Source organism: Anguilla anguilla, chromosome 14 (genome assembly GCF_013347855.1).
Source record: "Anguilla anguilla isolate fAngAng1 chromosome 14, fAngAng1.pri, whole genome shotgun sequence".
NCBI classification, from domain to species: Eukaryota; Metazoa; Chordata; class Actinopteri; order Anguilliformes; family Anguillidae; genus Anguilla; species Anguilla anguilla.
In genome coordinates this window covers 26,517,008-26,532,770 of record NC_049214.1, presented here as the reverse complement: position 1 = coordinate 26,532,770, position 15,763 = coordinate 26,517,008, and the positions used below count along the sequence as shown (strand labels likewise).

The 15,763-nt window shown below is 46.0% G+C and overlaps 1 protein-coding gene across 2 annotated transcripts; it reads left to right on the top strand.

The window, feature by feature from the left end:
- Window positions 1-772: 772 nt before the first annotated feature.
- kcmf1 (potassium channel modulatory factor 1) lies at window positions 773-14,956 on the top strand. Of its 2 annotated transcripts, XM_035392112.1 has the most exons (7): window positions 773-966; window positions 5,850-6,017; window positions 7,431-7,570; window positions 9,043-9,144; window positions 10,173-10,350; window positions 12,480-12,759; window positions 14,109-14,956. In XM_035392112.1, exons 1-7 carry the CDS (start codon window positions 951-953, stop codon window positions 14,368-14,370), a joined length of 1,146 nt encoding a protein of 381 aa, XP_035248003.1. In that variant the 5' UTR covers window positions 773-950; the 3' UTR covers window positions 14,371-14,956. The 2 variants fall into 2 exon arrangements, with proteins under 2 accessions (XP_035248003.1, XP_035248005.1); XM_035392114.1 differs by lacking the exons at window positions 773-966; window positions 5,850-6,017 and adding an exon at window positions 6,413-6,466.
- Window positions 14,957-15,763: the final 807 nt, after the last annotated feature.

The following is a 15,763-nucleotide window of genomic DNA, read 5'->3' as shown; positions in this document are numbered from 1 at the left end:
AGGGCTACATCATCCAGCAGGTTGCCAAATCAAGAGCCACTCAAACAGATGGTAAGAAATAATGAAAATAGAATTTGAGCTACCAGCAAGAATTAGAACAGTGAGATCTGCTAGGGCAGGCAAGAGATGTTTCTGACCCCTGAACGTTATGATTGGCGTGTCAACTGCAATGCAATGGGTTTTGAAGGGCACATGAAACCTATTGCATGAGACTGTATCCCAGAGGACAGCAATCAGTAGGCTACAGGCATGTGCAATGTTGTTCTAATGCACCTGCAGATAGTTTCCTTAAAGACAGCTGGTGAAATGAAGTGTCAGAGATAAATATGTGTAGTATATAAGTATTTGATCAGATAACGTTGTTTGGGTCTGAAATATACCTCAAATTATTTATCCAGTTTTATATATTTGTTATTTAAAGAGTAATTGTACAGTTTGTGTTACTGTAGAGGTAAACACACGCAGTGTATACGTCTGAGAAATCAATAATATTCATAGCCACTTAGCCAGGGTTTTACGTTTTAGTATTTCATAGTCACCACAGAGATATGAAAGAAATGTATATAATTGGAACAAAATGTGTATGCATTGAAATCACATTTTAACCATGGCATGTGGCAGAAAATGAAATAGATCTAAAAAAAAAAAATAATAATAAATGTAAAAAAAAACTTTGTATTTATAACTTCGTCTGAACGAAACGTAACGAAACAATGAATCTGTGGCCTTCACTCACAGACGAACGACGTTTTGAGTTACCCCCTCTAGTGTTTTCCACCAGCACTTCGCCAGTCAAAGACGGCGAGGGGAAGCAGAGAAGTGCAAGCTCCGGGTTCATCTTCATGAGAAAGTAGACGGGAGAGTGAGCCCCGGGTTTACCTAAAAGCGGCATCGTTTTGTGTGTTCCGTGATCGGGAGCCCGAGGAGTGGGCTGTATCAGCGCTTGTAGGATGTCCCGACATGAAGGTAAGGTTACGCGAAGATTAACTGATATCTGTGACCAGAAAGGGTGCTAAGTCGGTAGCTGGCCAGCTCTGTACCCGAGCGTTGCCATGTTTTATATCGAAATACATTGGATGAGGCTCATGATGGCGGCGGCCATGAAATTTGCCACCTTTTCCCAGCCCTTCTTTGCTGGCTGAAAGGAGGTATATACCTAATGTTGCGTATGAACTACTAGGCTAACTAACCCCCTATTTCGCTGAACCCCGGCTGTCAAATTGGTGCAAGCCCTAATTCAATTACGTTAACCTTCGGGAATGGCCTCGGACGGCATAGCTCTATTCGGCTACCATAGATAGCTAGCTAACTAGCAAGCCAGTTGGCTAGCTGGTAGGACAGGGACATTGGACAGGCGCCCCAGAACTTCTGTCTTTCGGAAGAAGAAAGCTCCCGCTTTCGAGTTGTTGTTTGTATTTATTTGTCGATGTTCCGAGCTCCCTCAAGATACGGCCATTGGGGTGAATGCACTGTCATCAAAGTGGCCGTGACAAGGATGAGGCCTTAGAGGCCTACTTTCAAAACAGCCATTGGCAACCCAGCTAACATGCCCCAATACTGGCTGTACCAGTAGGTAACTAGCTAGCTAACTAAAAAGGAAGTATGTTGCTAACGTTAGTTAGCTAGCTAGCTATCTCAGCGACTAGTAAGCCTTGTATGTTTAACTTGGCTTTATGTGTTATTCTCAAAATGGATATCTAATTTACAAGAAACCAACCATAACTTCCCTGCGAAGATTCCTAGATAGCTGGCTAGGTTGTTTTTTCGTAGCCTAACGTTAACGTTAGACGCTTGAAAATTTACCTAACTTGGCAAACATTAGCTCGTATAATATAGATAGCCATTGCTAGTTGTTGCTATCTTGTTGTTTCATGATCAAACAGATGTTCTTCTCCGGGAATATGCCTTCATGTCGCGTTTGAAAGTAGTCTAACAGTTTATGCGTTATTTAGGTAAGTTAGCTAGTATTTGTGTATTGCGTAGCCAGTTGGTTCGTTACCTATTTTGCTCGCTCGTTTAGTCATTCATAGGAGTAACGTTGGCTAGCTGCATTTGGTGGTAGTACATATACGGCCAGCTGACAGACGGGGAGTGATCAAGCAAGTGTGTACTAATGTTATCGACACATTATTGTTCGTCTAGTGAATGGTTGTACAGTTCTGCAACCTGAAGCTAAACTTGTTCCATTTAAACAAGAAAAAATGCTTTTTTAACCGATTTTGTGAAATCCTACTCTTTTAAATTCAGCGTGCAAGATTTTTGTACAAAGAAATACAACGTATTCTATAACACACATTTTATTTTACCAACCACAAGAATTCGTGTTTAGAGCATGCCTTTCAGTCTATCTAGCCTTGTCAACTCAACGGCATTTGTCAGAGAGAAGGGGTTTCCCACAGTACACAGGCGTGTTGCCTAGGAGAAAATAAACACATTCATTCCACACATTGATAGACACTCGTGACAGGAGTGCTCAGGTCGATAACAGTACTGTATTATACTTTTTGTAGATTATACAAGTTTCAGAAATGAACGTATACACATAATTTGGGAGTAATTTGGGACTGTGTGGATGTGGTCAGAAGTACTGGACTCTGGACCCAAGGGTTATGGATTAGTGTGTGGAGTAGTGGTCAGAGTGCTGGATTCTGGATCTGAGGGTTACCCCATTGGGTCAAAAGGGCTTGAGGAATATGTAGGGGGAAATGGCTTTCGTTGTGCTCATTGGATAAAAGCGCCTGCCAAATAAATGTAATGTAATGTAAAGGAATGCTCATTCTGTTTTTCTGCACGTCAGTCAAATTGAACACTTCACTAGTTGCAGTTGCACTGGACAACTTGTGGTGGTAGTTGGGTTAGTGTGTGTAGTAGTGAGCAGTGTTTTGGACCTGTGGATTAGAATGACAATTACTATATCCTATTGCATTGTATAATTATTATTACAAGTCAGTCACCTTATCAACTTTGCATCCTGGAGTCTGTGGAAAGAAAGGATGGATTTGCTTAGGTTATGGGGTGTTTCACTACGCTGACGAGACGAGGCTTCATTTAACTATTTTATCCCCCATGGAAAAGTGATGCGCAAAATCATAGTTCATTAACACAATTAATTGGTGGACAGTTGTTGTTGGAAATATCCTGTGCTTGGTTTCCCAAACTGAGATAACGCTGTGTCTTTAAGGCTCATCTGTTCTGGCAGTGCCTCAGCTGCAGTTAGGTAATGTACACACTGTATGCCCAAAAGTGAAGCCAAGCCGGAACGTGCACTGAAATGGCAGTTGGTGAGGCGGTACGCACCTGAAGTGAGCGTGCTCCAGACCCGGTAAAGCACAAACATTGCTGTACTGACACCTGCTGTTTGATCTCTCAAATGTCTTCATTCTCCGGGCTCGAAATAAGGGCTTGTTGTGGGCATTGTAAGATAATGTGCGCAACACTGAGACAGCATATTGTGACTGCTAATGAAAAAGCACCCGTTAAGCTTAATGTGAATTGAGTTTTCCCAAAGCCATTATTGCCCTTGTTGTTCAAAGTTTTGGTTGTTAATGGGACGGCTTAACTCTTCAAGGGAAAGCAGCCGTCTTGTTTCTGATGGTTTAACTACTTTTACTAAATTGGAGGGATCATTGGATGTGAATAAAGAGATGCTAGCCAGTGAGACAAAATTGAATTTCCAGTGGATCTGATTTGCATATAGATTATTATTACTACTACTGCTACTACTGCTACTACTACCACTGCTACTACTACTACTACTACTACCACCGCTGCTGCTGCTACTACTACTACTAAATGGTAAATGGACTGCATTTATATAGCGCTTTTATCCAAAGTGCTTTACAATTGATGCCTCTCATTCGCCAGAGCAGTTGGGGGTTAGGTGCCTTGCTCAAGGACACTTCGACACGCCCAGGGCGGGGTTTGAACCGGCAACCCTCCGACTGCCAGACAATCGGTCTTACCTCCTGAGCTATGTCGCCCCATACTACTACTACTACCACTGGTACTACTACTACTACTACCGCTGCTACTACTACTGCTACTACTATTACTGTGACGACAACTACTACTACCGCTGCTACTGCTGCTACTACTACTGCTACTACTGAAATTACAAACTAAAATCCAACATTATCAGACTTCTCAGTCCAGGATCTGTTCATCTTGTATTCCTCTGTTTTGTGTAACATCCTTTGTTTATAGGTGGAACTTATTCAAATGTTTTGCATTAGGAACAAAGAGGGCTGTGTTTACCGGATCAAATTTCACAACGGCAGAAAACCTGTGGTCATTAGGTGCCCAGAGCTGGATGTTCACAGGGCATTGGCAGACAGCATCAAAAGAGTTTTTTTTTGTGTGAAAGTTTCTGTACAGTTGAGATGGAAGTGCAAAATAACCACCTTGGTAACACCAATCCAGCGCGTCACATCGGTGTGAAAAGGGGAGTGGCCCAAACGTACAGTTCTCTCCCTCCAGAACTGTGATATTCTCGTTCAGCCTCTGGCAGTGTTGATTGGCTATCCTGTAGATTGAAATGTAATTGGCCACTGTGTTTCCCAGGCTTGGGTGACTGTCGTTCTGCAAGATCCTCCCTCTCTCCCTTATCCCATGACAGTCAGCCTCCTGGCCAATGGGTTTCCAGTCTGAAGTCTGCTATCTCCATGCTCCAGTTGCACAGTTGTCCTGCAGGATCCTGACAAGAATCAACAGCTGGCTGGACGCGTTTGTGACAGTGTGCCCGCTTAGCGTGTGACTTCCAGAATTGATGGAGGACATCGCAAGGATGAGACTGGCTTGCATTTCCGATCGGCCATTCTAAATTTTGGAAGAAAAAGAAAATGGAGAATTAAAGGTTGTTTAAATGTGTAATTACGGTTAAAAAAACAAACATTTTTACCTCAAATGGTCTTACAGTGCTATGAAGTTACCCAACCAGTTTGCACTCTAAAAAGGCTTATTCTGACAGGGTTTCCATCCTGCTCGAAAACCATGTAAAATTTTTGCACAGTCAAATATTCCACTACTCTCGAAGTCTGGGAAATTCCCCAAACAGGAACAAAAAACCTGTTCTGGTGGAATCTATTCTCCAGCTTTTGTTCTCATTCTATTAAGTAACTTTGAGGAAAAATACAGTCTTTATTAGCTTTCTGTTAGCTTTTTAGCTGAATGTTTAAGCCCATGTGGCACTTCCGATGTCCTGTAGTTCTCTACAGTATAAACTTGGACTAACTTTCAATAAAAAAATCTCTTTTGATGCCGTCTGCCGATGTCCTGTGAACATGTATGCCTCAGTTATGAACGGTCCGGTGAGCCGAATCGGTGTAAAACCGTGAATATCAAATATTCTCCTCGTTTTTATCGCTCATGCAAAAGGGGTAGCATTAAATGGAAATGAGTCCCGCTTTCCTCTGATTAAATACCGGGAACGCTATCAAAACGGGCGAAACGAAGAACCTCTCGGACCTACTGCTAAAGAATACAGTGTAGGAAAATCGACAGCGTTTGGTGTAAGGAAGGGCCAGAGCAAGGTCCGTTTGCAGAAGACAAGGCGGGTCACCGCAAAAGGGGGCGTGTCCTTCGGAAAGCCTTCCCGCTTGCTCGATCAGTTGTCATTAGAAAGAGGTACGCGTGCAGTTTAATTTGGACGTCATTTTCAAACGTACGAACATTGTGGAGCCCAAATCCCTAACCTTCCTCATGTCCGAGGTGCTGCTGTATGCAGGCTGTTTCCTATAAAGCTACGCTAACGCGAAGCGAGGTCTGTTTAAAAGCTCCCGCGCACCCGGGATTGCGGCCAGGGCGTGGACCTGCTCTGCGCTAACGGGTCTTCCCCTCTGCTTCCCCGCTAGGTGTCAGCTGTGACGCGTGTTTGAAAGGAAACTTCAGAGGGCGCCGATACAAGTGTTTAATCTGCTACGACTACGACCTGTGCGCTTCGTGCTACGAGAGCGGAGCCACCACCACCAGACACACGACAGAGCACCCCATGCAGTGTATATTAACCAGGGTAGATTTCGGTAAGTACCCCCCCATGCAGTGTATATTAACCAGGGTAGATTTCGGTAAGTACCCCCCCATGCAGTGTATATTAACCAGGATAGATTTTGGTAAGTACCCCCCCATGCAGTGTATATTAACCAGGGTAGATTTCGGTAAGTACCCCCCCATGCAGTGTATATTAACCAGGGTAGATTTCGGTAAGTACCCCCCCATGCAGTGTATATTAACCAGGGTAGATTTCGGTAAGTACCCCCCCATGCAGTGTATATTAACCCGGGTAGATTTCGGTAAGTACCCCCCCATGCAGTGTATATTAACCAGGGTAGATTTCGGTAAGTACCCCCATGCAGTGTATATTAACCAGGGTAGATTTTGGTAAGTACCCCCCCATGCAGTGTATATTAACCAGGGTAGATTTCGGTAAGTACCCCCCCCATGCAGTGTATATTAACCAGGGTAGATTTCGGTAAGTTTCCCCCATGCATTGTGGTTGATGTCGCTCCCACCTGCATATTTTAAGTGCTTCTACTGGATTTCCCATTCAAGGTTAGCATTATTTGAAGGCTGTTTATCGGGGCTGATTGACTGTGTACAAGGTTAAGAATCATTTGTAGTAGTGACGTAAATGCATTAGAATGTTTAAGTCCCATTTGTGATCCTAATATTCAGACCGCCAGCACTGGGTTAACTCAGGAGCTGGGCTGTTTTGTGCACCTGCCGGTGTACGGTAGGGTGGAAATTGGAGGAGAAAGCAGATGGGAGGGGCTGCACCATGGTGCGTTGCTAGGAGACTAGAAAGGCTAAAGGGTTGAGTTGCTGGTGCCTCAGCGCGGTTTAACTGTTTTTCTTTTTTTTGTTTCTTTGTTCCTTTGTTTTTCAGTCAAAATAAAAGCGGATGTGATAACACTAGTTAATGGTCTCCTAACTACTAGGTATTTACCATGTAAATGTTTGGTAACAGTGAGAAAATACCGGGTATGTGTTACGAAAAAGTAACTACAGGTTAATTGCACTGTAACCTCTTATCTGTTATTTACAAAAATGAATTTGTTGCAGTGATATAGACTCCACAGACCATGCAAGTAGTGGAACTACCATTTCGGTTCAAAGTAATAGGCCTAATTGTAATCGTCTAGCAACTAGGTTCATTTTACTAGGGATTGATCATGTAAATATTGTGTCGTAACAATAGGAAATTACCAGGTTGATTGCATGGGATTGTTATTGTTTCACCAATATCTAATAGACGGTGACTTTACGACGTCTTGCCAGAGATTTAGGCAAGCGAAACACTGAAATGGCTGAGAAAGTACCTGGTTTTTCCGTCGTGGGCGGAAGTGTCTGTATTTCAGTGTGTGTTTAAAACCCTTGCCCGGGGAGTGAAGTGGTGCTCCGCTCTCTCTCCCTCCCCCCCCCCCCCCCCCCCCCAGACCTGTACTACGGCGGCGAGGCATTCTCAGTCGAGCAGCCGCAGTCCTTCACGTGTCCGTACTGCGGGAAGATGGGCTACACGGAAACGTCTCTACAGGAACACGTCACCTCGGAGCACGCCGAGACCTCCACGGAGGTGGTGAGTACCTCCCGGGCCAATCAGGGGCCAGTTTGTTAAGCCGTCTGAGGCCTCTGGCCTACCAAGCGTCTGAGTCTAGCAGCCCAGTTCATTGTGTGGTAGTCCAGATGTAAGTGATGTATATTGGTTATAGGTTATATGTAGGCTGATATATTTAGGTTGCAAACTGAATTTCTTTTCTGTGAATTTAGACAGCTGTACATGTGAAAATTCAGGTTCCGCTGTCCCATCAAAATACTGATCAGTGGGTTTAGCCGTCAGGACCCCCCACTTACTAATTCTCCCTACAGAACTGACTAATAATCTCATACGATCAGATTTCAAGCTAATCCTGGACAATCAACTCTGCTTTGAAGCATCGCGGCTAAGAGTTCAGGGGAAAGTAATATTAGCTCCAGGCATCCAGATGACCAATCGTCCACTCTCAAGTGTCCCGCAAGTCATCTAGGGGCCCGTTTTTTTTTTTTTGTTGTTTTTGGGGCCAGCAATGGGCCCCGTGTTCCCTCTTCTTCCAAACCGGCTACGGCCCGATGCGCGAGATACGGTCTTAGCCCCGGTTCAGCCGCGCTCGCTACCCAGAAGGCTTTGGGCTGCGCGTTTGGCCTGCGCTCTCTGAGATCACGCCGCGGCTGGAAACGTAAACTCTTCAAGCGCGCCGTGCCGCAAACGCTCCGATAACGGCTCAAGGCAAACGCCTTGCAAGTTTGCTTTGTGGGTATTAAATGTCTTGAGTTCTCCCAAGCCTCCACCCCTAGAATTTCGCTACAACTTTCCAGTTGAAAACGATGTTCCAGCGACCCGCGCCACTGAACGTTTTACAAAGCAAGCTCATTCGCTGCGGCCGATCGCTTGATGGAGGCAGCCGATGCCGTGGTTACTTAAAAACTCCGGCTCTCCGTTAACGATGCTTAATTTCATTCATTAGCCTGACGTTGCGCAATCGGGCTAGGCTGATTGATCATAATGTAAGGAGGAATTATCAGGATATGGATAATCTAATGTTCCTTTAATATTCCTTTCGCATCTCCCTTCCACTCGTTCAGCGGTTGACAGGAAAACAAGTAGCCGCGATTAAGCCATTGCATCCATTCCGAGTAAGAAGCCTGGAGGATTCAGTTTCTTTGGTCCTGCTCTATGGAAGCATCATTTATCCACGTTTTTACTGATGTACGTAGCATACTGCTACGCCTGTTTGTAACCTTGCGCAGTCAGTGCAGCGGGTCAGTTTGTCTGGCTCCGACATCGTTGCTGCGTCCTGGGGCGGAGCTTCGAGATCCTCCGTCTGAAGTTTCCTGGGGTGGTGGCGTGTGATATCTCAGTCTGATTTTAATCTCAGCACTGGGTTTAAATGTGTACGGAGTGTGGAGCTGAGTGTCGCGCGGGTGCGTTTTGTTGCCCGTAGCGCAGCGGTTTGAGTTTTTCTCGCTCGCTGGTCGGGGCAGAGATGAGAGTGTGCTCCTGTGTTTCTCCAGATCTGCCCTATATGCGCGGCGCTGCCCGGCGGCGACCCCAATCACGTGACCGATGACTTCGCAGCGCATCTCACGCTCGAGCACCGAGCGCCTCGAGATTTAATATCCTTTTTACCCTTCCTCCTGCTGCCCTCTGACCCTCTCTCCCGGCAGGTCAGAGGTCGCATTTGGTAAAAATGTTCAAATTAAAAGCACAGAAGCGCAAGGTAGGTTATGATTTCTCTTGAGCAGAGGCTTTGGGCACACCAGCTGAAGTGCTGTTATCTGAAACGATCCACCTTGCTCCGGGGGGGGTGGATTTCACGAGGCAGGAGAGTTAGCTGGACAACTGGGCTGAGTAAAACCAGCACTTTTTACTTCTGTCCATGTTCCAGATTTGAGAGGATTCAAAGTTTTACTCTGCGCAGTTATCCCGCTAATTTGGTAATCCTGCTTCGTGATACAGGGTCCAAGTCTTCATGGAGCATTTGGCAGTTTTCTGGCCTTATATTGATCCTCAGGATTGCTAGTATTACACAGTGACCGTGTGCTGTGTGTATGTGCTATACTCTGTGCTGTGTATACGTGCTATACTGTATGCCAGTGGTTCTCAACTTGGGCCAGAAAGGGCCGGTGTGGGTGCAGGCTTTTGTTCCAACCAAGCAGTTGCACACCTGATTCTACTAATCAAGGTCCTTAGTAAAGACTCCAAAGGTTTATTAGTAGAATCAGGTGTGCAACTGCTTGGTTGGAACAAAAGCCTGCACCCACACCGGCCCTTTCTGGCCCGAGTTGAGAACCACTGCTCTATGCTGTGTATACGTGTCATACTCTGTGCTATGTATACGTGCTGTACTCTATGCTGTGTATATGTGCTATACTCTGTGCTATGTATATGTGCTATACTCTACGCTGTGTATACGTGCTATACTCTATGCTGTGTATATGTGCTATACTCTATGCTATGTATACGTGCTATACTCTATGCTGTGTATACGTGTCATACTCTGTGCTATGTATACGTGCTGTACTCTATGCTGTGTATATGTGCTGTACTCTGTGCTATGTATATGTGCTATACTGTGTGCTGTGTGTATATGTGCTATACTCTATGCTGTGTGTACGTGCTGTTCCTTAACCTGGCTTCTCAGGATGAGTCGAGTGGTGTTCGGCACGTGCGCAGGATGTTTCACCCCGGCCGCGGCCTGGGGGGCCCCCGCGCGCGCCGGTCCAACATGCACTTTACTAGCAGCTCCACCGGGGGGCTCTCCTCCTCCCAGAGCTCCTCATATTCTCCAAGCAATAGGGAAGCCATGGATCCCATCGCAGGTTAGTCTCCATGGGGAGGCCTACTGTGGGGGACTGTTTTCACACTAGAACCCTAACTTAACCCAACATGATCCAGAGGACTATAACCCTAACCTAACCCAATCTGATTCAAAGGGCTATAACCCTAACCTAACCCAACCTGATCAACAGGACTGTAACCCTGACCTACTGCAACCTGATCCAGAGAACTGTAACGCTAACCCAACCTGAACTACAGGACTGTAACCCTAACCTAACCCAACCTGATCCACAGGACTGTAACCCTAACCTAACCCAACCTGAACTACAGGACTGTAACCCTAACCTAACCCAACCTGATCCAGGAGACTTCAACACTAAAGCCGCGTTTCCACCAAAATTACCCGGAACTTTCAGTCCCAGGAACTACTTTACCAGGAACTAAAAGGTTCCTTCAGCCAATGGTTGTCTGCGTTTCCACCGGGGTCTAAAGTACCGCGAAGATTAGGCAAATTAGCCCACTGACGTTGTCGTCGGTCCATCTGTCATATGATTTCTTCTGTTCTTCTGTATGATTTCTTGCGTGAAAATGTAAATTAGTAGTGGTACAGCCACCGTTTGCTTTCCTTCGAAGTTACTGCTAGCCGAGCAGCGAAGTGTGCCCTCCAGATGCGAACCATGCACCATAAATTAGTCCATAGTCTTCCTGGTCTTTTCGTGGAATTGAAAAATGGCAGTAAAATTGAGTAAAATTACGGCAGTCTGAAAAAGCTAAAGGGAAGATTACTAGAATTAACCTGATATTTTACCCGGATAAAAAGTGCGGAAGGTGATTTCCAGTTTGCTTGTACTGTATCACCAATGTTAATTATGCAGAACTACCGCATACCTCACATAACTGTATCAAACGTTTTGAGTCAATTACAACGGGCTAACAAAGAAAATCCGGAAGAAAATATTCAGCAACCGAATTAATCCGTTTGAATGTTTTGGTAGCCTACGTAAATATGCTGTCCCAGCACGAATGCTTAGCATTTTATAAAACGAATACTAAAGCAAGAAAAGAACAGAAGAGCACACGTTATAATTCCAAGACGTTGATAGGCTATAACCAAAAGTAGGCTACTGCGCCGCATAACATACAAGTTTGATTTGAAGTTATTATGAAAATAAATTGGTTTGCCGCTGCATATTTTCAAACATGGCGGGTAATGGCGGAAAATAAATACAACACAAACGCTACGAGTACTCGACCAATCAGAAATGTTCAGCGCTGCAAGCTCCACCCAAAAGGTTCCTGTACTTTCGGAAAGTACTACCCCCCGAGCAGGAACGTTTTGGGGGGTAAAACAAAGCCCCCAGAACTAAATTTAGACCCTAGTTCCTGCGGTGGAAACGCACTGAGTTCCTCAAAAGGTTCCTAGTTCCGGGGTATAGTTCCTGCGGTGGAAACGCGGCTTAACTGATACATTGTCCTCTGGCTCTTTCCCCGCCTCTTGTTTTCCTCACCGAGGTGTTTGCCACCATAGACGCCTTCCACAGATCACCGTGTTCTTTTCGTTTCCTCAGCTTCCATTTTGTGTGTGACCCTCTGTGTTCATTTGACATGTCCGTGCTTTTAATCCTGTAGAGCTGTATCTGTGCTTTAGTGAAAGCCTGCAGGCTGGTGGACACCGTGAGGTGACCCTTTTATTTCCATTTTATTTGGTTTCAGTCAGCCCATATTGACAGGTTATGTTGTTACTGCAGTGGTATACGCTTTAAAAATACTCTACTGGAGAGCCTTGTGACAAAATTGTGAGGTACTAGGTTTGTTTTTGCGTTTATGTTCTCCGTGTGCACCTGTGTGTTTTTTACCCGTCCATATTCTCCAGTACGTCCTTTACCTTTTCATGTACATCTGTTCATTTTTTACCTGTTTATAAGCGTAGGCTTGCCTGTGTGGATTCAGTGCTCTCTCTCTCTCTCTCCCCCCCCTTTCTCTCTCCCTCTCTCCCTCTCTCCCTCTCTCTCTCTCTGTCTCTCTCCCTCTCCCCCCTCTCTCTCTCTCTCTCTCTCTCCCCCCCTTTCTCTCTCCCTCTCTCTCTCTCTGTCTCTCCCCCCTCCCTCTCTCTCTCTCCCTCTCCCCCCTCTCTCTCCCTCTCTCCCTCTCCCTCTCTCTCTCTCTGCAGAGCTGTTATCGCAGCTGTCGGGCGTGCGGCGCTCTGCGCAGCTCAACTCCTCCGGGCCGTCTGCGTCGCAGCTGCAGCAGTTGCAGATGCAGCTGCAGCTGGAGCGTCAGCAGGCGCAGGCGGCGCGGCAGCAGCTGGAGACGGCGCGCAACGCCACGCGCCGCAGTAACCCCGGCAACATCAGCACCACCATCACGCAGACCAGCAGCAACACAAACCCCGCCCCCTCTGACAGCAGCAACCCGCCCTCCTCTCACAACTCCCAGTTCCTCCTCACAAGGTGAGTCTCAGCTGCTGCTGCCTGTCCTCGGCAAAGTCACTCAGCTGGACTTACTGAGCCTACTTACCGAGCCCACTCAACTGGACTTACCAAGCCCAATCAACTGGACTTACTAAGCCTACTTACCTGTACTTACCAAGCCCACTCAACTAGACTTACTGAGCCTACTTACCAAGCCCACTCACCTGTACTTACCGACCCCAATTAACTGGATTTACCGAGCCCACCCCTGTACTTACCGAGCCCACTCAACTGGACTTACCAAGCCCACTCACCTGTACTTACCAAGCCCAATCAACTGGACTTACTAAGCCTACTTACCAAGCCCACTCACCTGTACTCACCTGTACTTACCGAGCCCACTCAACTGGACTTACTAAGCCTACTTACCTGTACTTACCAAGCCCACTCAACTAGACTTACTGAGCCTACTTACCAAGCCCACTCACCTGTACTTACCGAGGCCAATTAACTGGATTTACCGAGCCCACTCCCCTGTACTTACCGAGCCCACTCAACTGGACTTACCAAGCCCACTCACCTGTACTTACCAAGCCCAATCAACTGGACTTACTAAGCCTACTTACCAAGCCCACTCACCTGTACTCACCTGTACTTACCGAGCCCACTCAACTGGACTTACTGAGCCTACTTACTTGTACTTACCGAGTCCACTCAACTAGACTTACTGAGCCTACTTACCAAGCCCACTCATTTGTACTTACCAAGCCCACTCACCTGTATTTACCGAGCCCACTCACCTGTACTTACCGAGTCCAATCAACTGGACTTACCAAGCTCAATCAACTGGACTTACCGAGCCTACTTACCAAGCCCACTTCCCTGTACTTACCAAGCCCACTCAACTGGACTTACTGAGCCCAATAAACTGTACTTACCGAGCCCATTCACCTGTACTTACAGCACCCACACCCCTGTACTTACCACACACCCACTCACCCGTACTTACCGAGCCCATTTACCTGTATTTACCGCACCCTACTCACCTGTACTTACCGCACCCTACTCATCTGTACCTACCGCCCCCTACTCATCTGTACTTACCAAGCCCACTCACCTGTACTTAGGTAAAGTTTAGGTAAACTCTCCAGTGGGAAGAAAAACATTCCCCAATGTGACAAAATTTCAGGAGGAACCCAGCTAAACGAAAAAAGAAAACTTCAGGACGGCTTAAACTCTCGGTGTCCATTGAACAAGTAGTTCATTGTACATGATGATTATCGATCAATGAAAAGTTAATGATAATTTTAACGGTCACTAAATTCATACGATCTGAAGAGTAAATAATGAACATCCATCGCGCCCCCTCCCCCCCCTCCCCCCCGCAGGCTGAACGAGCCCAAGATGTCGGAGGCGGAGCGGCAGGCGCTGGAGAGCGAGCGGGCCGACCGCAGCCTGTTCGTGCAGGAGCTGCTGCTGTCCACGCTCATGCGCGAGGAGAGCTCCTCCTCCGACGAGGACGAGCGCCGGGACTTCGCCGACTTCGGGGCCATGGGCTGCGTAGACATCATGCCCCTGGACGTGGCCCTAGAGAACCTGAACCTGAAAGAGAGCAATCGAGGGCAGGGCCCGCCTTCCCCTCCCCTTTGATGACATCACACCTCGCAGACAATGTCCTCTGTGCTGTAACTGCCAATGAGAGTGGACAACAGTTATGTTTGGGTTTGTTTCGTTTTTTTTTCTTTTTGTTTTTTTTTCGTTCCGTTTTTCTTTTGTTTTGTTTTTTTTCCCCCCAAATTTCTTTTTTCTTTTCTTCGTTGGTGATTGTAATTTCAGGTCCGTCACCCTTAAATACATTGTGTACATTCATAAAAGAGCCAGAGTGAGAGAGAGAGAGTGCGTCAAATAAAATATATATATATATATACATATATATAAATAAATATATATAAATTGATAATCAATTCCACATAATTAATTTCTACTTTAGCGGGTAAACTTAGGTAGCCGTGGCAGATGCAGCTGCAGATGTTGCTCCTGATTTAAAAACTCCACGTTCAGAAGAGGAAACTCTCCGTCTCCAGTGAAGCTGCTGTCTGTATTTATCAATATTAACGAATAAAAAGTGCTTGGATGGTTTACCTTAACTACTGCATGAGGTTTTTCCCCCAGTGTGCATGAGTTTTAATGACTCTGTCATTAAAACGTAAAAAAAAAAAATAAAGCTTTAACAATTTTTATGAACTTTTAATTTGAAACGGGACACTTTAGGTCTTTTTTTTTAAATCTCAGTTTAATCTTTATCGGAACTTGCAGTAGCTTTAAAAAAAATAGTGGCAAAGTGTTCCTCCCCGATGTGACATCACAGTGTGTGACATCACCGTCTGCACATAATCATGTGACCGCCTGTCTCCTTGCCTTATACCTGCTGCCATGTTTGCAGTGTGGGATGGTCACATGAACAAAAACTCGCAACAAGAAATCTCTGTACACAGCCCACAGTCTCTCAGAGGAAAACTTGCTGTTGACACAGTAAAGTTCTCGCTGTCAAATTTCACCGTTATGAGTTTAGCTTTATCAAGTGCATTACGTAACGTACATTGTTATCCGTGTGACACCTAAAGCGATGGCATCGGACCTGCCATTCCTCCTGTCAGATCCCACCCCTTTCCAACCTGCAATTTTCAGGCTCCACCCCTTTCTATGCTGTTATATTTCCTGTATTACACTTCACTCTACTCCAACCTGTCAGTCAATTCTGTCAAGTTCTGCCACAGTGAGTTTGCCCATGTTAGGCCACGTGCCTTCCCAACCTATCCTCAAGCCTCACCCCTCTTCAAGCTGTCATATATCCTGTCATCAACAAGCCCCACCCCTCTCCAAGCTTTCATATATCCTGTCATCAACAAGCCCCACCCCTCTCCAAGCTGTCATATATCCTGTCATCAACAAGCCCCACCCCTCTCCAAGCTGTCATATATCCTATCATCAACAAGCCCCACCTCTCTCTATGCTGTTATATCTCCTGTGTCATCAATGAGCC